This window comes from Talpa occidentalis, unplaced genomic scaffold, assembly GCF_014898055.3.
Source record: "Talpa occidentalis isolate TD23 unplaced genomic scaffold, MPIMG_talOcc4v2.1 talOcc4.6, whole genome shotgun sequence".
Classification (NCBI taxonomy): Eukaryota; Metazoa; Chordata; class Mammalia; order Eulipotyphla; family Talpidae; genus Talpa; species Talpa occidentalis.
This window is the reverse complement of record NW_023604972.1, coordinates 36697383-36718796: the sequence shown is the minus strand read 5'-3', so window position 1 is coordinate 36718796 and position 21414 is coordinate 36697383. Positions and strand designations below refer to the sequence as shown.

The window sequence follows — 21414 nt, the reverse complement described above, 5'->3', positions numbered from 1 at the left end:
CTTTACCCATTTTCCTCACACTCATACCTGTGGCAACCATCAATTTGTTCTACGTTTTTATGAATTTGGATTTTAGTTTCCACACATAAGTGATATCATAATGTATGCACTTTTCTCTGTCTGAATTATTTCACTTGAAACATCTTATGTATATAATATTTTGTTTTGTGTTAACTCCTTAACTTCAAACACATTCCACGTCTTTCCTCCTATTTTATAACCCTTCCCATGATAAGAAAATGAGCAGAGGGTCTGAATATACACTTCTCTAAAGAAAACATGTAGATGGCTAACAGGAACAAAAATAAATGCTCATCAATTCTCATTACTAGAGAAATAAAAATCAAAATAACAATGAGACATCAACTCACGACTGAGGATGGCTGTGACCAAAAGGTCAAGAAACAACAAATATCAGAGAGAATGAAAATAAAAGGAAACCCTCATACACTCTTGGTGGGAATTTAAATTGCTGTAGTCATTATGAAAAACAGTATGGAGATTTTTTTCAAATTTAAAATAATTCCATATAATCCAGCTATTTCTCTGCTGGATATTTATCTAAAGAATGTGAAAATAAGGCCTCCCTGATGGTGCAAGGGGTTAAGCACAGCACTATGAAAAAGCGATCTGCAGCCTCTGCAGCATGAGTTTGATCCCTGGCCGACCAGGGAGCAACCCACATGGTGCAGCAGACCTCTCCTGTCTTGTCCGCTGCTCCCTTCAGGAGTGTACTTCAGTCAATCTACCTGTTCTGTTCTCCACTGTTGAATCCTCTCATCCCCCACACCTCTGGCCTGTACCCCAGCTCTTGTATGCATAAATAAATAAATCTTAAAAAAAGAATGTGAAAATAATAATTAAAAAGATATATGTAGCCTTGTGTTCACACAGCATTATTTATAATGGCAAAGAGTTGGAAACAGCCTAGTGCCCTTTGGCAGATGATTAGAAAAGAAGATGTTGTATATAGAGAGAGTGAACTATTACTCAGCTGAAAAAACAAAGTAAAACAATGAAATCCTGCCATTTACAGCAATACAGACGGATATATTATGATAAGTGATGTTAGTTAGATGGAGAAAGACAAGCATTGTTTGGTTTCACTCATATATGCAAAATAAACAAAAATATGGACAGATAAAACACAGACTCTAAGAACAAACTAATGTAGAGGACTATGGGTGCCTTGGTGGTTTATGGGGTGTAGTGACATATACCTAAGGAGGTATGATATAGACAAATATAGCAAACCAGTGTTCACTCCAAGGAAAGAAGAATGGGCAAGAATAAATTGGATAAATTGAATAAAATGAGTCAACTATATGGTGCAAGAGGAAATTAGAGTTTTGGTGGCAAATATAAAGTAGCATATGTAGACAGATGTTTATTTGTGTTGTTACATATCTGAAACCTGTGTATCTTACAAAGCAATTTACCTCAATAAAATATTAGTTTTAAATATTCTGGTTTGAAAAACTGAATATTGGTGTCATTAATGGAATGGAAGCAGCTCTTGGTTTAATACATAAGCATTCAGTTTTGACAGTTGAAATTTGTGATCACTGTGTAACATTAATGTAGACATGTCAAATATTCAGTTTTATCTGAACATTTATAGCTGTGAAAACAACTTGATACTGGGGATATATACTGGAAGTATGAAAATTATGGCATTCAAATTTGTGGAAGTAGCTTTCTAGATAAAAATGCTACATTTTTACACAGGTTTACCAAAACAATATAATGAAGATGTTGAAACTTATGACTCATTTAATGATCAATTTTTTTTTTCAGAATTTCAGAAGCAATCAGTAGTAAAATTTTCATTGTTCCGTAAGATGAGAAATATTCTGAATTTGTTTCATTGTTGAGGATGAATTCTTCCGTGAACATGAAATTTGAAAAGTAATGCAATCACTTTCAAAGACTTGCATTATATAGTAGCATTTATGAAGGCAATGAATCAGTGGTGCAGAGATAATTCTAGCATCTATGTTTGTGGTTGATGTCAAACAATTCATTAATAATATAAACTTTCTAAGGTTGATTTTCCTGTACAGTTATTTTTGCTTGAAACTCATTTCACATTACCTTATTGTTAAAACTGTGCCATAAATCCTGAGGTAGGCAAAAAGAAATGTGTGATTATCATTTCAAAATCTGAAGTGATCACTGATGTTTTGGCAATCACTTTAAATCTGTCTCTATCATCAATATAGGACATAAGATCCTTTCATATCAATAGATTTGATGTACTTAATTAAGAAAAGTCCTACCACATTTTAAATGTAAACGATATAGCAATAAATGACAGCACTTCTCAGGTTAGACTAAGTAATGGCTCTGAGTAATCGATGATACCATAATAAGGGTTAAATTTCATTCATATGGCATATTCAATGTGACAGAAATGGGACTTTGCTCTGAGCTACTATTTCTATTCTGGAACCAGATTGATGAAGCATCTCATCATTGTCACTACTAGCTTTCAAATACAGTACATAGCAAAATGCTACGTCAATAAATTTGTGCTACTACTATGAAGTTCCACAGACTGGGTGTCTTATAAACAACATAAATTTTATTTCTCACAGCTCTGAAGAGAGCAAATCCAAGATCAGGGTGCCAACATGGTCCAAGTCTGGTATGGATCCTATTCTAGTTTAAAGACTGCCATTTTATTATATCTAGAAAGTGAAGGGATTCTCTGGAGTCTTGTTTATAAGGGCCCTAATCCAAATGTAGGCTCTCAACTCTTCAGCTGTATGTTACCACACGACACCCGTCATCAAGGCGCGGTAGACCTCCACCACAGTCCATTGTGTGCCTTCCCAACTTGCTTTTCCACCCACTCCTGTTAGCCTAAGTTTTAAATTCAGTTTCCAGAGTTTGCTTTTGGTTTAGTTTTGTCTGATTCTGTTTTGTTTCTGCATATTACACATATGAGTGAAATTATTCTGTAATTGTCTTTGCAGTTTACTTTGCAAAATCAGCAGTCCTATGTGTGTTGTGGCAAATAACGAGTGTTCATCTTTTATAAAGTTAAGAATTACTCCAAATATATGTAATTTTAATTCCTTTATATTTTCCCCTGTCTAATTGCTATCTAGGACTTCCTATACTATTTTGAACAACAGTATTTTGAATACTAGTGATGAAAATAACTTGTCTTCACCTGATCTTAGAGGAAAAACTTTCATTTTTTTCACTATTGAGAATGATGTTAATGGAGGATTTGTCATAAATGGCTTTTATTATGTTTAATATGTTCCATCAATATTCATTTTTAAGGATTTTTATCATAAAAGGATATTGAATCCTACCAAATGATTTCTCTGCATCTATTAATATGATCAAGTGATTTATCATTCCATTTTTTAATTTGGTGAATAAGATTTATACATTTTTGGATATTGAAACTTCATTGCATAGCTGGAATAAGAAGTATGAAGTCATAATGTGGGATTCTTTTAACACTTTGATGAATTTGGTTTGCTAAGATTTAGTTCAGGATTTTTATGTCTTTTTTCATTAGGGAAACTGGCGTAGTGTAGTGGCCTTGTCTGCTTTTGAAATCAAAGCAATGTTAGCCTCATGATATGTGTTTTGAAGTATCTCCTATTATTCCATTTTTTGGGGGAAATATTTGAAAAAGGAAGGTAGTAGCTTGTCACTGAAAGTTTGGTAGAATAAACGAGAAACTGGTCTTGAACTTTTGTCTTTGGGGATACATATGATTGCTGTTTTAATTTCCTTCCTTGTTATTGATTTATTCTGGATTTCTATTTCTTCCTGATTTGGTCTCATAAGGTAGTATGCATTTCACAATTTGTTCATCTCCTCTAGGATATTTAATTTATTGGCATGTTTGTGTTTGTAGTAGTCTCTTAGGATCCTTTGTATTTCTGACATATCTATTGTGACTGATTTCATTTCTGATTCTATTTACTAGAATTTTTTCTTCTCTTTTCTTTCTGTGTTTAAATACAGGTTTTCCTATTTTGTTGTTATTGTTTTTTGAACGAGTTGGTTTCATTGATCCTTTGGTATATCTTTTTTATTTCTTTTTTTTTTCTTTTTGCTTTAATTTTTATTATTTTCTTCCTACTGGCTTTTGGTTTTGTTTGTTCCCTTTCTAGTTCCCTAAGGTGTAAGATTAGGTTATTTATTGAAGTGCTTTCCTGTTTCGTGATGTAAGCCTGCATTGCTACATAGTGCCATCACAGTACTGCTCTTTGCTGAGTCCCAGAGATTCCTGTAGCTCATGTCTTCATTTTGTTTATCCACAGATATTTTTTAATTTCCCCCTAATTTACTTATTAACCCAAGAGGTAACTCAGTGTTGTATTTTGAGTCACCATATAGTAGAGGTTTTTCCTGCTCTCTGTTTGTGGTTGATTTCTAGTTTGATAGCATTGTGATCAGTGAGGGTATTTGATCAGATTTCAGTCTTCATGAATTTTTGACATTTGTTCTATCTTCCAACATGTGGTCTCTCTTTGAGAATGTTCTATATTCACCTGAAAAGAATGTGTTTTCAGCTTTTTGGTGAGTGCAGGAAACTATAAACGTCTGTTAAATCCATGGGTCTAGTTTTTCATTTAAGGCTATTGTTTCTTTGCTTATTTTCTCTCTGGTTGATAGTCTTTGCAGAAGAATGGGGTTTGATGTCCCTCATCACCTTTGTATTGCTCACAATGTCTGTTTTCAGATTTGTTAATATTTGCCTTATATATTTTGATGTGCATTCATTTATTCCATTTATATAAATTGGTGTAATGTCTTTTGGTGTATTGATCAATTAATCAATATATAATGTCTGTCCCTGTCTCTTAGTACCTTGTTAGCTGGAAGTCTATATATTCTGATTTAAGTATGGTTGCCCTGCATTATTTTGGATTCCATTTGCTTGTCAGATTGTTTTCCAACTATTTTCTTTGATCATATGATTATCTTTGGAACTCACATGGGTCGCCTGGAAATGGCAAAATGTTGAGTTTTATTTTCTTGTCCAACTAGACTCTTTGCCTCTTGGTTGTAAGTTAAGTTCATTTATATTTAGATGTGTATTTATATATAATGATTTGCTACTGCCACTTTGTTGTTTTTTTCTGAGTCTATAACCTTGTTCAATTTTTTTTTTTTTTTTAGATTTTCTTCTCTTTAGTTAGAGAAGAGTTCTTGTTTCTTCATTTCAAAGTAGGAAGATCTAATATTTGCAAGCTTTTTCAGCTGGTGGTTCTGTAGTTATTTTATTTTGGTTTCAAGACCTACTCTTCTAACTGGAATCACAAGGAGTGAAAAGGGCCTGGAATTGTCCAGTCATTTACTGAAATGTGCTGGAGATGGGGTGGGGGGCTGACTCCTGTTTGTGGTGTTGCCAAAATCCCTCCTCTCTAAGGATCTCTGCTGGACAAGGATCTCTGCTTGGGCACACTGTCAGTGCACTTAGGAGGTCTGAACTAGTCCCTAAATGTTGGTCCTTTTCCTTTTCGTTGTTGGTACTAAACTAGATCCTCTGTTTGTATTTCCCCTTCAGCAAGGGTATGTGACTCCACACCACGCAGCTCTTACCTTCCCCAGGGCCTCTGGTCTGTGGAGCACACAGCCTCCTGGTATTTCTCTCTGTCCACCTATTGTTTAATGAAGCATCATCTCGCCAATGTTCCATTTGATGCTGTCAGTGCTGATATCTTATCTCCAAGAAGTGTTCCTGCTTTGTTCCAAGTCACCACTCTCTGGCTGCGGTGTTTGTCTGGTTAAATTATAGCTTATTCTTCCAGGAACAAAGTAAGGAAACTTCTCTGTCTCAATCTTCATCTAATCCCTCAGCAATTTTCCAATTTCATAGAAAATACATGAAATTCAGTTAAATTTAAAATATTTAAAGCTCATTAAATCTGATAGTTATGCAATAAATATCAATTTTAAATATAGTGATAGTCTATAAAATACCTAACATAATCTGAATTTATTTTAAAATTTTTAATTTAGATTGCTTAGGTTTATTTTAGCTATAATCTGAGGAATACTTGCTAGTAAAATCATATTTGCTTGCTCAGAAAACTCCATTACATTCTGAATGAAATATTTGAGCTGCATATTCTGCTTGCCAAGATATAACTTTCTAATGGAAATTCTCATATATTTTCACACTTTTCTGAATTAATCAACCTTAAAATATGATTCTTATGCTAGTACTCTTCTTTGTGCTCTGAAAAATAGAGAGAAAGAATTCTTGCCAGTTTGGCCCCATTCACTGGGTATTTTGTGTTTGTGTTTAGTGTGTGTGTGTGTGTATCCATAACTCTATATCTAATCATTTCTATTCAACTTATTTTTTATCCTGATTCTCTTTGTGTCTTTATTGGTAGAGACATTTCTTCACAGAATTTACTGACACTATTTGGTTTACACAATATTATTAGTCTTTTTTTTAACTTTCTTTAAATTTATTCATTTATTTGTACAAGAGCCGGGGTACAGGCCAGATGTGCAGGAGGGTGAGAGGATTCACCAGAGACAGAGCGGGGACCAGAACAGGCAGACTGATGAAATACACTGCTGAGGGGAGCAGCGGATGCAACAGGAGAGGTCTGCTGCGCCATGTGGGGCCCTTGCCGGCTGGCTGGGGTCAAACCAGCATTGCAGAGGCTGCGGACAGCTTCACAGCATGGCGCTCAACAGCCTGCACCACCAGGGGAGGCCCCACAATATTATTATTCTGTCAAATGAATTTCAAGTTGTGGTCTTCTTTACCACCTAAATTTTATTTCACTAAGCAGGATAGACAGTATCCTGGAAATATTATTTATTTAAGGAGTTGCTGTGAAAGTGGTTAAAATATAATTTTTGAAAAATTAACAATGGTACAAGAAATTTTTTTTGGGTGAAATATTGCATTACCTCTGCATGGGACAAATTCAAGCATATCTTATATTAATCACTTGAATGTGAAAAGCAATAAAGGTCCACATTTCAACTATGATCAGTTAAAATTTAGAAGTAAATTTGTTCAACTAACAAACACCATTTACCTTGTCTACTTAACATTTAAGATTAAATTTCCCTATTAGTGAAAAGAATTTTAGGATTTCAGATGTGGAACACTTATTTCTCCCATCTGTACAATTATTGGTGATTTACAAAAATGAATGAATTATTGTGATAGTTTTTCCTTTTAAAGAGGTTGTAAAAGTGGCTAAAAAGTAGACATCATTGTGAACAAACTTTCTGATGATGCTACAGAGACATTAATTTTGTAATCAGAAAATATTGCATTCTCTGTTAATTATCATTCTTTCTTCTCTTTGTGCTCTGAGTATAACTAAAGAACTAAAAGAGTTGATCAAGCAGAGTCTTGTGGCTAATTGAGCAATGCTGTATGAATCATTTAATGGTTATTATTTTCCCATGTATTTGACTAAAATTGCTCCAGAAAGGATAGTTCTCAAAGATTTATTCAAAATCAGCACTTTTCTAACTTGTGAAAGTCACATGCAATTTTAGATATGAAAAAAGAAAATATGAAAAAAAACTTTGCTAAAAGCTTATTAAAACAACACACTTCTACTCGAAGGCTTCATTCAGGAGATCATGATCTTAAATTTGAAATTTTGCAAATTCAGAGAAAAAATGTATGTCAAGTTGGAAGTTTGCCATTTAAGTTATTATAGTTTGAAGAAAAACATAAAGCTTTTTCACAATCTACTTGTGAAGGACTTTTCATAGCAGATTAAGAAACTTTTATTTTACTCTGTTCTCATAGCAGATTAAGAAACTTTTATTTTACTCTGTTCTCATATGAATTTGAACTCACAACTTTATTTTTGACTTCCACAAAAGTTAATTGAAACTTTATTAGGGACCTCTCTGGTGGTGCAGGGGTAAAGTCTCAGCTATCAAGCTATTGCCAGCCACTTGGGCATGAGTTCCATCTCTGGTCAAAATGCTAACCCACATGGCACAGCAGACCTTTCCTTTCTCTCCTGCTTCTCCCCTCAGCAGCTTATTACAGTAGATCTTCCTGTTCTGCTCCCCACTCTCTCTCTGGTGAATCCCCTCACGCCCCACATCTCTGGCCTGTACTCCAGTTCTTGTATGCATAAATAAAAAGATAAATTTAAAAAAAGCTTTATCATATGATATATGGTATACTACATGTTGACACACATACTCCAGTAACTAGGTCATTGCTCTCAAGGCTCTCATAGATTGTTGGAACAATCAGCAAGACAATGTGCCTTCACAAAGTGACAGCTGAACACATAGCAAGCTCAATTTGAAGAGGTGTTAACAATAAATTTTACCTTTTTTCCCAAATTAGATGGCTCTTGAAATGATAAATGGGTAAATATATATTAAGCAAAAGAATAGCATGAGCATTTTAAACATCCTTAATAGAGGAAACAAATTAATTACTTTGCAATTAAATAACAATGAAAACAATGAGCACTATTAAACTATCATAGTTTTAAAATATAACTCAAATATCAAACTTCTATAATCAAAATTAAAGTGTGCAAATACATGAATGCATATTGCTCTCTCTCATCTACATAAGAACTATGTTATCAAACTTCATACTCACATAATCCTTTGGGATCCTTTTGTTATTTAAGCATAACACAGATGGGAATTAATATCATTCTCCTGAGTTTGGCTTAGAACTTTCTTATTTAGTAAATCATGCATACAGAAGAAATCAGAAAAAACAAACAACTCTGAATGATGAAGTTCCCCTGTGGTTATAGTTTTATTAATCAGGAAATAGAACATTTTAAAATGTAATAAAATATTAAACATATTATATTAAAATTACCTGAGGGATTATTACATGTCAGCACTTTATACATTTTTTTTTCATTTTATCCTCACAAAGTAGCCATAAAGGGATATTTCATTATAACAAAACAATAAACTAAATCATGCAGAAAATATTATAAGCAAGTTTAGAGAATGAAAACATTTTTCTTGCATGATCATGAAAATCTGTTTTGAGGTATACACCTAAGGATTATTGGGTTTTTTATAACCCAATGAAAGTGATTATAGATCCCTTTCAGTTTGCAAGTTTGATATGAACAAAATCAGAAAGTCAAAATAGTACCATAGTGGTTTGAACTATTTGAATGGGAATTAGGCTCATAAATTTTTCAATTTGGTTAAAAATATTTCTTTTTTCATTTTTCTAATATTAGAAAAGTTAATTTTAATAAATTAGGATAAAATAATTGGTCAAACTTCTCTTAAAAAATTCAAATAGTAGAGCCTCCCCTGGTGGTGCAGCGGTTGAGCGCTGGGCTACCAAGCTGCCCAAGGCCTCTGCAGCGCCAGTTCTATCTCTGGCCCCTGGCAAGGGTCCCACATGGTGCGCAGACCTCTCCTGCCGCCTACTGCTCCCCTCAGCAGTGTGTTTCATCGGTCTGTCTGTTCTATTCCCTGCTCTGGCTCTGGTGAATTTTCTCACCCTCCTGCACTTCTGACTGTAACTAGTGCTTGTATAAATAAATAAATAAATCTTTAAAAATATATATACACACTGCTTTAATTCATAAAAAAAAATCAAATAGTATATTTCACATGGATTTCAGTGGATCTATAGTATTTTTGCATAGGAATTATAATAATAAACTAACTGGGGGGGAATTACAGGATACCATTTAAAGATACAGGTTCACACTCTTCATGTGTGTGTTATCACACCACACACACTACTAAGGCACCTATTTCCTCCAACAACAACAACAAAAAAATCCTACTGTCCATAAAATGTTATTAAGAAGTATCATGTAGGGCCTCCCCGGTGGCGCAGCGGTTGAGCGCTGGGTTGCGAAGCTGCCCGCAGCCTCTGCAGTGCCGGTTCGATCCCTGGCTGTTCCCCGGCCACCGGAGGAAGGTCCCACATGGCACGCAGACCTCTGCTGCTGCCCGCTGCTCCCCTCAGCAGTGTACTTCGGTCCTTCTGCCTGCTCTGCTCCCTGCTCTGGCTCTGGTGAATTGTCTCACCCTCCCGCGCTTCTGACTGTACCCAGTGCATGTATAAACAAACAAACAAACAAACAAATAAATAAATAAACAAACAAATAAATAAATAAATAAAACATGCCTCTATAAAAAAAAAAGATTTAAAAAAAAAGAAGTATCATGGTATAATGCAATCTCTCATATAAGGAAGAGTCAGTTGATGCAGCAAACTTCATTGTTTTCTTATTTTAGTAAATTGCCAAAGAGACTACAACAATCACCTTCATAGTCAGTCAGCAGTTATCAACAGGTAAGATCCTTCATCAGCAAAACCTTTATGTTTACTCCCTTACCTCTCAGATGATGGTGAGCACTTTTTAAAAAAAAGATTATTTATGCATACAAGAACTGGCATACAGGCCAGGGGTGTGGAGGGTGAGAAGATTCACCAGAGACAGAGTGGGGAGCAGAACAGGCAGATCTACTGAAATACACTGCTGAGTGGAGCCGTGTGTGAGACAGGAGAGGTCTGCTGTGCCATGTGGGTCACCTCCCTGGCTGGGGATCAAACTCATGCTGCAGTGGCTTTGGATTGCTTCATAGTGCTGTGTCTTAACCCTTGTACCACCAGGAAGGCCCCTGGTGACCACTTTTCTTTGTAATAAAGTATTTTTAAATTAAAATATATGCAGATTTTTTTAGAAACAATGCTATTTATTGTACACATAATAGACTACAGTTTATTGTAAATATAACTTGTATATGCACTGCATACTAAAAAATTAATGTGATACTTTATTATAGTAGTTACACTGGTATAGTGATTGGGAATAGAACTCACAATATTTGTGCCTATATAGGTGTTTTTTTTTTTCTCATGCTATTATGATGTAAACATTGTCCTCTTATGAACATATAAATTTGTTCTATATCATCAGCTACTTTGTGTTATACTATTTCACCGATTATATTTCTCATACATTTACATTTTAGCTCATTATTATTTTTTTATTTTTTACGATCCTTGTTTATTTTTTCACAAGAAATTGAATATAACAAACCTTAGAAATCTGGCAGAGGTGTAGGTGGAGAATTTTTGGGGGGAGGAGCACAATGGACTACTGTGTAGGGCTACAGGTATCTTGGTGGCAGGTGAGGATATTTATAACATCTGAAAGGGTGATGACTCCAATCATATAGTATGTTACCTCAATAAAAAGAATATATATATTTATATATTTACTTATTTTATTAATGGCTATATATATACACAAATATATATAGAAGTGTGAGCTACTACTATATATATAGTAATGTGAGCCCTGATACTTGATTTATTTTCCTTTTTTTTTTTTAGTCACACAAGTGTTTAATTTAAGCTTTAATTGCCAGGCATCCATTTCAAAATTGGTTATCTTGAATAAAAACATTGCCACTCACAGAACTACATAGAGTGAGGCCACCTTGAACCATCTGATTTAGATATCTTGGTTGATTTCAATAATAGGCCATTTGGTGCATATGTTTTTTTGTTTGTTTGTTTTATTCATGTAATAAATACATGGCCTTATGCTTTTGTATTTTAAATTCACCAATAAAGTGAGTACACAAATTCCTAGGTTCTCAACATTTGTCTCAATAAAAGTTGAACCACATGCATGGTTGGGACCACATGCATGCCTGCTTCTCTCTGTCTCTCTCTCTCTCTTTTAACACTTTGTTTTGTGGTCCCATGTAATTTGTAGGCCTTGTGAGAAATAAATTCCCTCCCTATTTTTCAGAATTACCTGATGGTTATTGCTAAAGATTGTCGTGTAATCAAAAGAATCACTGGACTGTCCACCCACAATATTGATCATTGATAGAGAGATACCAGCACATGATTATATTGGGGATAAAAGTTAGGATGAACTCATAACAACATTATTGGAAATACAAAAAAAAATAATATAAAGGTATTTAGATGAAATGTTTCATGATTGTTAAAGCATTAATGACTAAACTACTTAAATAATGCAATAAGGCAAGTTTGTAATGATGTACATTGAACAAATTATGTTTTTTTCTTTTCTTTTTTTTTTTAAGATTTATTTTATTTATACAGTAGCTGGGGTACAGCCCAGAGGTGAGGGAGGGTAAGAGGATTTACCAGAGACAGAGTGGAGAGCAGAACAGGCAGACAGAACAAAGCACTGCTAAGGGGAGCAGCAGGAAACAGGAGAGTTCTGCTGCGCCATATGGGAATCCTCCTGGCTGGCCGGGAATTGAACTGGCACTGCAGAGGCTGGGACAGCTTCACAGTGCTGTGCTCAACCCGTTGCATCACCAGGAAAGCCCAAATTATGCTTTTTTCTTAAACAAATCTATAACAAACAAAGGAACCCTTTTTCCTAATAATTCTATTTTCTTTTCCTTTTCAGGTGTCACAAACTTCTACTATCCATGATGTTAAACAAAAATTTCACAAAGCATGTAAGTTTTATAAATAATTTAGAATTCTTTTTTGATTTATTTTTTGATTATTCTTTTTTAATTGATGTAACACTAGTTTAAAACATAGTATATGGTTTGGAGATATAGGATCTTCCCCTCCAGATTTTGTTACCACCCACTGCCAAATCTCCCATAATTCCTCCACCATAGTCTTCTGTGTACTCTCCTTACTTTGGTCTCTCCCTTCCCCTTTTCCCTCTTGGCAACTCAGTTCTACATACAAATCTCTCAAATTTGTTATTGGTTTGTATTTATCTGACTCTATTTCTCTATACTCTACATATAAGCGACTCCATTCTATATTTGCTTTTCTCCTTCTGACTTATTCTACCTCATGTAATTCCTCCAGTTTTATCCACATTATCATAAATGGCAAGTTTATCTTCTTTTTAATAGCTGAGTAGCATGTCACTGTATAAATATATAAAGCACATCTCTTAATCCACTCTTCTGTCTTTGGGCACTTAGATTGGCTTGGCTATTGTAAATAGTGCTACAATCAACAAAGAGGTACATATATCCCTTCAGGTTACTTTTTTAATATTCTTTGGGTCAGTACCTAGAAGTGGAATTGCTGGATCATGTGGTAAATTCTTTACATAGTACATCCAAATTATATTGTTTTATTTTATTAATGGCTAAATATATTCTGTTAAAATATTTTGTTATTAATTTAGAAATGTTTATTAGGTTTGTTTAAATTAGATTACTAATTTTACTGCTTTTTAATAAAGCTTAGTCATAACTGATGAACATAGTTAACATGTCTGTTACTACTAGGAAGAATATATTTTTTTAGATTTTATATTTTAGAGTTCTTGTAAATCGGTAACGAAGTTGTACAGACAATGAGCAGTGCCCATTTATCTCTGCCACTACACAGTCATAGTCTTTTCCACCATCAACATTCAATGAGTAAATAAGAAATCCAAATAATACCTGTTTTTTAAATTGAGAAAACTATCATTAGCTTCAATTTACAAGTAGAGAACAAAATACAAAATTAACTTTAAAAATTATAATATAATGAATAACAGTTCTACAAATCTAAGCATAGTTCATTTTTTTTTCACACTAAGTGAAATTGTTCTCTAATGTTATATGGTTTCTGAAAACCAACTATTAAAATGGAACAACAGTTAATATGAATAAAGGAAAGAATACAAAATGGTTTGAAATTACTAATGGACTTTTCTTTTGTGTGACTGATCTAACAATTAGTAGCATATGAACTAAAGTAACACATGAATGACAACTAGCTAAAGTATAATTTGTGTAATGGCATTGTGTCATAAAATAAGTTACTGAAAGAAAAAGCAAAATCACTTTGATGATGATGCACACATTATCTGTTAGTTGATAAAATGCAATAAAAAGTTTCAATTATGCTTAAAATCTTTTGGATTTCTTGTCTCTGCAGTTCCTAGAAAGAGCTATGGGGAAAAAAGTTAAGAGAAGGAATGATGGAGTTAGGTGGCCAATTGTAGTTTCAATCTCCTGAAAGGCTATATAATTTGTTGTGACAGTTGAAATGCATATAAATCCTTGCCAATAGGCAAGGGGAATATAAACAATGCTAAACTTTGAAAGGTTCAAGGAGAGTAATTCAAAACAAAGATAACACAGTAGAAGGATTTATAATGTATAGTAAAGAATAATGAGGATTTTTCCAGGTAATCTGAAAGGAGCCACCTAAGAAAGCTTCAGAATTCCCTGATCTCTCAACACAAGCAGCTAGAAAAATGATAAATGCAACCAAAGAAAAATTAGCCTGTTTTTCTTTAAGAAGCTCTATACTACTAATACAAGGTGTAACTAACAATTATTTCCTAATAATTTCTTTGCCTGAAAGGAATTATGAATGTTGCCAAAGATTTAGATGAATAAGTGGAATAATTTTTGAGGTAGCATCAACATTACATTTTGAGAAAGCTATGGAAATTAAGTAACAATTCACCTTATAAGAATTTTATCATTGAGTTCCAATGAGACCTTTTTGCTGGCGGGCAACAATATCCCCAATCTTTTCATATTACGTTTACATTTCAGGATTAAGATAATTTAATAATATCTGTCAATTGTGTTAATTTTATGGTCATTTGGAAATAAAAGAAATCCAGTAGTTACAAGTATCCTTAAGGGACTTTAGATATTAAAGAAAAGAGGGAAATTTCATGAATGATTTATCATCCATTTAAAACTGAATAACATGTTCAAAATTTCTATCCTCTATATAGTATACTGCATATATCAATTAACAATTTCAGGTCACATGTTATTTGTTTCTCTTCAATTTTATTATTTTCTTTTTTAAAAGATTTATGTATTTATTTATGCATACAAAAACTGGGGTACAGGCCAGAAGTGCAGAGGGTGAGAGGATTAACCAGAGACAGAGTGGGGAGCAGAATAGGCAGATTGAGTGAAATATACTGGTGAGGGGAGCAGCAGGCAAGACAGAAGAAATCTGCTCTGTCATGTGGGTTAGCTCCCTGACCAGGGATCGAACTCATGCCTCATTGGCTGCAAATAGCTTCATAGTGCTGAATCTTAACCCCTTGCACCACCAAGGAGGCCCCTTTCTTCAATTTTAGAAGACAGATCATCATAATTTTGATGTTCAAGAATATTTGGCAATTTATGAAATTTTACTTCATAGAAAATGTTATATAAATTTCTACATTATTAGCTGACAAGATAATAGTTAAATTCTCTGATTTCATTTTTATCCAAAAATCTTTTGTTACTTTAATAGCAAAATTAATTATTTAATACCACATAATTCATCAACGTCAGTAATCAAGTTCAATGATAAGGCACTTAGCTATACTACTGAAATATAAATATCCATAATGTAGCCATCAAGAATTTCTGACACACATACATTGAGAACAACATTCAAGAAGTGATGAATGTTGAATTCTTTGGGTTGAAAATTATGAAAATTTAATTTGGTATCAACATTAATCAGTATGCGCTGTGTTTTCACAAAAGCTCTATTGAGTCACAGAAGTAGTTATCAGTATATTTAGAACTTATTTTTAAAGCATATTTCAAAAGGTATGTTAGTGGAGAGAAATGTCAAATATGAAATTTGAGTAATGTTTAAGGGGATGGTGTTCCTAATGTTTAAATTTTAGGAAGATTAATCATTCATTAATGATTCATTTGCTTTTAAAGTAAGAAGGCTAGCTTAAGAAAATTTAAGGAATGTATTATCTACCAATGTAATATTTAAAGATGTAAACATATTGAGATATTACTATATTAAAAAGAAACTACAATTTAAATCTGGATACTCATACTGTGTAGTACGTGCTGTGAAGCCCAAAGTGTACACTCTCCAAAACATAGTTTCCTTTGATATATCATTAATATTTTCTATTTTGAAATTCAGTTAATATGTAGAATGGTATGATTATTAGTCTCCAAATTGTTTCTAAGTCTTTAAAATTACTAAAGGTCCTTACTAATACATTTCTTAAATTTCTTATGTAAGCAAATATTTTCTTTGTGACTTCAATATATAAACCAAAATATAAAATACTGGTATGTAATAATGTCTCAAGTACTGAAAACGGACCTCTCCTCACTGTGAATGTTTAAAATACTGGTCAAATTTATATTGATACTCACGTAACTGTTGAGAATACTCCTTATGGAATTGGTATATGAATTTTTTTGTACTATATTAGGAGATCAAAACTGTTAGAAAAGAATGGTCATTTTTTCAGGAAAGTTTCATATAATAAAACTGTCATAACTAATAACAATTCCTAAAGTTCATGATGTGATTCTGTCTAAATTATTTTCGTTCTCATTCAGATACCGCCTTTAAACTGTGTATAGCTGTGCAATGTCAAGTTTATTTTGATTTATCTTTCATGACATGGTAATGTTTTTCAATTCTGATATCTCAAAGCAATTTTGTTGTATAATCCATAAGCACCAAAATGGTTGAATTAGCAATATTTGAACTTGAGCAAATATCTATATTGTAGATACAACAAGTATTAGAATAGTCTATCTAAACCAAATGATTGGTTTCCTATTTTTTTGCATATATGATGGTGCAGAGATATTTATATTTTAAAGGAAATTGGATATATGGATAGTAAAAGACTGGTTGTCATATTGTAAAAGGGAATGTTTTCAATAACAAGTCCAGAAAGCAGTAAAACCAAAGATGCAAATACAAAGATAATCTCTCAAACTTTAACGAACATGAAATTCTCTTTTTCTTCCCCCTCATCTTTATTTTGCACTTTGGCAGCTACTGTTTCTGTTTAAATTGCAGTCATTACCAGAATTTGCAATATAATGTCTGAAAAATAATATAAAAAAGAAAAGGAGCTTTTTAAGAAAGCATTTGACATAGCATTATTCTCTTCTCTTCCCTGGGATTTTCTTCCTTAAAGAAATTTTCACAAGACACAGAATGCATTACAGTGGAATTTTATGTAAACAAGAAAAGCAAGCACTTCATTATTGCAAGAAAATGTCATAAAGTAGGTTATTTGTTCTTATATATTTCCTTATCTATCTAGTTGGCTGAAAATTTATTTCACTTTTCACATTTCATAAAAAAAAAGTTATATTCAAATAGTTGCTCAGATCCTGTTATAAGTCTCTTGAAAATGTAAATAATCTCTATGTTGAATTCAGATGTGCTAAATTGGATCACAGTGCTTTCCATAATCCCAAAGATAATAAGGTTCCAACAGTTCATCTTCATGAATTTTTTTTATTTGTATATACTTAGTTGAAAAAGCATCAGATTTAATAAATGAGATTAGTTTTGGAAAATAGTTAGCTTTACTTTTTACAGTAATAAACTGATGAATATACAATATAAATATCATATATGTGGACACAAACAGTAATGTATTATCTACCCATTACTAATATTTTCATTACTGGCTAGAGATACCTTTTTGTGCTAATACACATAATTTCACATATTTTATAAGCTGGTGTGTAATAGCTTTTTCCTCTCAATATGTTTTCTAGATATATTTTTACATAAATATATATTGACCTTCACAATCAATATTACTGGAGATATACTTTTGCTTACATATGTATTTCTCACATTCCCTGGATACACAGTCTAATTGCTTCTAAAATAAATCAATATTATGCTTATTCATTCAGCAATATATACTGAATATTGAAAAATATTTGTTGAACATTTACCATGTGTCATATATTGAGGTATTCACCGAATAATTCATCTTTGAGAACTTTTTACTCATATTTGAAAGAAAGGAACAAAAAATGCTCATTCTATACACATTTTAATGTGTATTGCCAATTTTTCTCTCCTTTATATTCTCAAACAGTATTTCAGAATGTTGTTTACCCTGTTCCTCCAAATTATTAGATATTAGCAGAATTGATTTTTGATAATTGATTAATGAGAAACATTTCGTTTGGAATTAGGGTCCATTTAATGGTTTTCTAGTGAACTCTTCATTCTCTTATTTCAAATTTATATTTATTTTAACTGCAAATTATAATATCTCTATTATAAATTGCCCATTTATGATCTTTACCCATGACTTTGTCAAACGGGAAGTTTAATAATTTTTTTTTTACCTTCCAGTAGTTTTGTTTTAAAATTCTCCTGTTTACAACTTTTATGCCAAAATATATTGAAGCATCATTTACCCCTTATAAAAGTATTTATTATTATTTTTGGAAATATCAGGAAAATCCAGTGAGGGAATGGAGTCATTCCCCAGTCTGTGTGTCTAGGTTTATAAAATCTGTCCCTGATGGTAGTAGAATCTACTTAGGATATATGGATCATATATATTTTGAGTGAGCTGATTTATCCAGGATGTGTCACAGTTAAGTCCAGTTGAGGGTGTTTTGCCAGATGGAACATCTATATTATGTTCCATTGATTTTATTTTTTAATTTAGGTAACATTGGTTTATAACATTGCATTAAGTTTCAGTTGTATAGCTTTATACGTCCACATTTGTTTATATTATAGTATGATCTTCACCAAAAATCTAGTTTCCATCTACTACCATATAATTAACCCCATTTACCAGTTTTACCCATTTTCCTTCTCCTTCCCTCTCTAGTAACCCCCAAGTGTTATCAAAATACTTCAGTTTGTTTCATGTGTTCATTTGCATTATTTCTTTATCTTCCATACATGAGTAAATCATATAGTATTTCTCTTTGTCTGACATATTTCAATTAACATTGTTCCCTCATGGTGCATACATTTTGTAATCAATGGCAAGATTTCATTTTATTTTATAGTTTAGTAGTAATCCATTGTGTGTGTGTGTGTGTATATATATATATATATATATATATATATATATATAACACATCTTTATTTACTTATCCATCAATGGACATTTAGGTTGTGTTCATATTTTGGTAATGGTAAATGATGCTATAATGAACATAAGGATGCATATATCTTTTCAATTAGTGTTTTTGTATTCTTTGGATAAATGCCCAGAAGTGGAGTTACTGGGTATATGGTAATACTATGCTTAATTTTTTGAGGAATAGTTATACTGCTTTTCATAGTGTCTACACCAGTGTACATTTTCATTAAAAGTGTGCAAAGGTTCCCTTTGCTCCACATCCTTGCCAGCAGTTTTTGTCTCATAAGTAGCTATTGTCACAGATTCAAGATGATGTTTTATTGTGTTTTAAATTTATGCATCCCTAATGATAAGTGATGATGAATAATTTTTTGTGTGCTTGTTGACCATCTGTATGTATTTTTGGTAAAATGTCCATTTAGCTTTTTACTCACTTTTTTTTTATAGCTTTTAATCAAAATTTACACCCTGATCATACTGCTTTATAACTGTTTATTATTTTAATAGCATCATTTGGCAGACTTTCAGGGCCTCCTTTTTTAGTTTTTTTTTTTAATTTTTTATATTTTACATCATCGTTCATTTTTAAACAATATTTGCTTCCCCCCATCTCTTTAATCACTTTTTAATAAAATTCTGTTGTTATTGAGTTGTATGTAAATTTGGATATTAATCCTTTGTCTGATATATGATTTTCAAATATCTTCTCCTATTCAGTAGATTGTGTTTTTATTTTGAAGATGGTTTTCGTCTACTGTGCAGAAGTGTTTTACTGTTATGTAGTCCTACATTTTTTTTGTCTTTGCTCTTGTTTTCTTTGCTGTTGGAGATGACTCCACAAAGACATCTCTAAGGTTGATGTCAAAGAGTCCTTTACTATGTTGTTTCTATGAATTTTATGGTTTCCTATCTTATATTCAAGTCTTTAACTCATTTTGAATTAAGTTTTATGTATTTTCAAAGATGTGGTCTACCTTCATTCCTTTTCTATGCAGTGGTTCAATTTTCTTAGTAACATTTTTTGAAGAGACATTCTTTATTCCATTATATTTTTGTTGGCTCCTTGGTCATAAATCAGTTGTCCATGTATGTGGGTTTATTTCTGTACTCTAAACTGTCATATTATAACACCACATTGTTTTTATTACTAAAGGTTTTAATATAGTTTTAAGTCAGGGAGTCTGAAACGTCCATATTTTATTTATAGAATTGGCTGTGCAAGGTTTTTCATGGCAAACAAATTTAAGCATTTTTTTTTTCTTATTTTCTGTGAAGAACACCACTGGGATTTTGATATGGATTACAGTGAATCTGCATATTACTTTAGGTAATTCACAATCACATTTTAATAGCTTCTTTAGTAGTATGTTTAGATTCCCTTTAAATTTTCTCTTGTGTATTTTCTGTAGATTTTTTGCTTTGTGGTTATCATAAGGTTAAGATATAACTTCTTGTATTGTGTAATGTTCTGCTTTAAGTTGCTGTTGTTTGGTACCTAAATTTGGGCATAATCCAAAACTACATTTTGTGACTCCCAAATTTTATAATATTCATGTTTAATTTTACATTTTTGTTTTATGTCCATCCCTTGACTACTTATTATAAGTTTAGTCAATTTTACTACTTTGTCTTTTAATCTTCATCTTTGCCTTATATGCAAACAATGAAGTTTTATATTATAAGCAAATATATAATTTATTTTGAAATATAAGCAAATTATAGCTTCCTTTTCTACATAAATTGACAAATCTTTTAGTTGCAGTGTCATCTTAATCACAACAAGACAATATTATTTGTATTATGTATGTATTATATGCATTTTATTATGCAGACCTCAAATGTGTATGTATGGATTTGTCTGTACAGGAGGGCATTATTTTAAATTGCATATTTAAAACATTCAGCTTTTTGTTATAGAGCTGAGAAAGTACATATATGGTATAAATTAGTTATTTTTAAATATATCAGATGCATCTATGTGAATTAAGCAATCTTCCCTGGCTAAATTTCTTTACTTTAAAAATAGTTCTACAACACCTGTTATTTCCAAAGTGTGATTCCACAGAAGAGGTGTTTCAAGAATACATATATCTTGTTTTAAGAGAAATTCTTAATATATGTGCAAAGGATTAAAAGATGTTATATTGTTGAACTTTAAAAATTAAGTTGATAACACCTTTTAAATTAATTCTAATAGTTTTTAGTAATTTGCATGCATCTTCATTTAAGTCTAACAATATCCCTAATAACTTGACCCCTTTCTTTTATTTCTCCTTTTTTCTTTTTCCTAATTATTTTTTTGACAGGTGAGGAAAATAAGATTCAGAGAAGTAACTCATCCAATATAAATAAGACAAATAATACATTATATCCCCAGGGCTTAAGACCAGACATTGAATTTCCACAAACAGTAGTTAACTAAAAATAAAACAGTGATATTTTACTTAGAGAAAGATTTATTAAAAATATCTACTCTGAAATTTTATTAAAACTATAGTGTATGTATAACTCCAGTGAATTCTTCTTCAATATGAAGTCATGTATTTATTTAAATCTCATAAATTTATGCATTCTTCTATACCAGGAAATTTTGTAA

General features: G+C 32.2%; 1 protein-coding gene across 1 annotated transcript in view; it reads left to right on the top strand.

Annotated features, from left to right (window-relative positions):
* The window catches only part of TECRL (trans-2,3-enoyl-CoA reductase like), an 88772-nt gene that overhangs the window by 17877 nt on the left and 49481 nt on the right, over nt 1-21414 (top strand). Inside the window, exon 2 of the mRNA XM_037530391.1 lies at nt 12390-12441. Within this exon, the coding sequence (XP_037386288.1) occupies nt 12390-12441 (52 nt within the window). The remainder of the gene's footprint in view (nt 1-12389; nt 12442-21414) is intronic.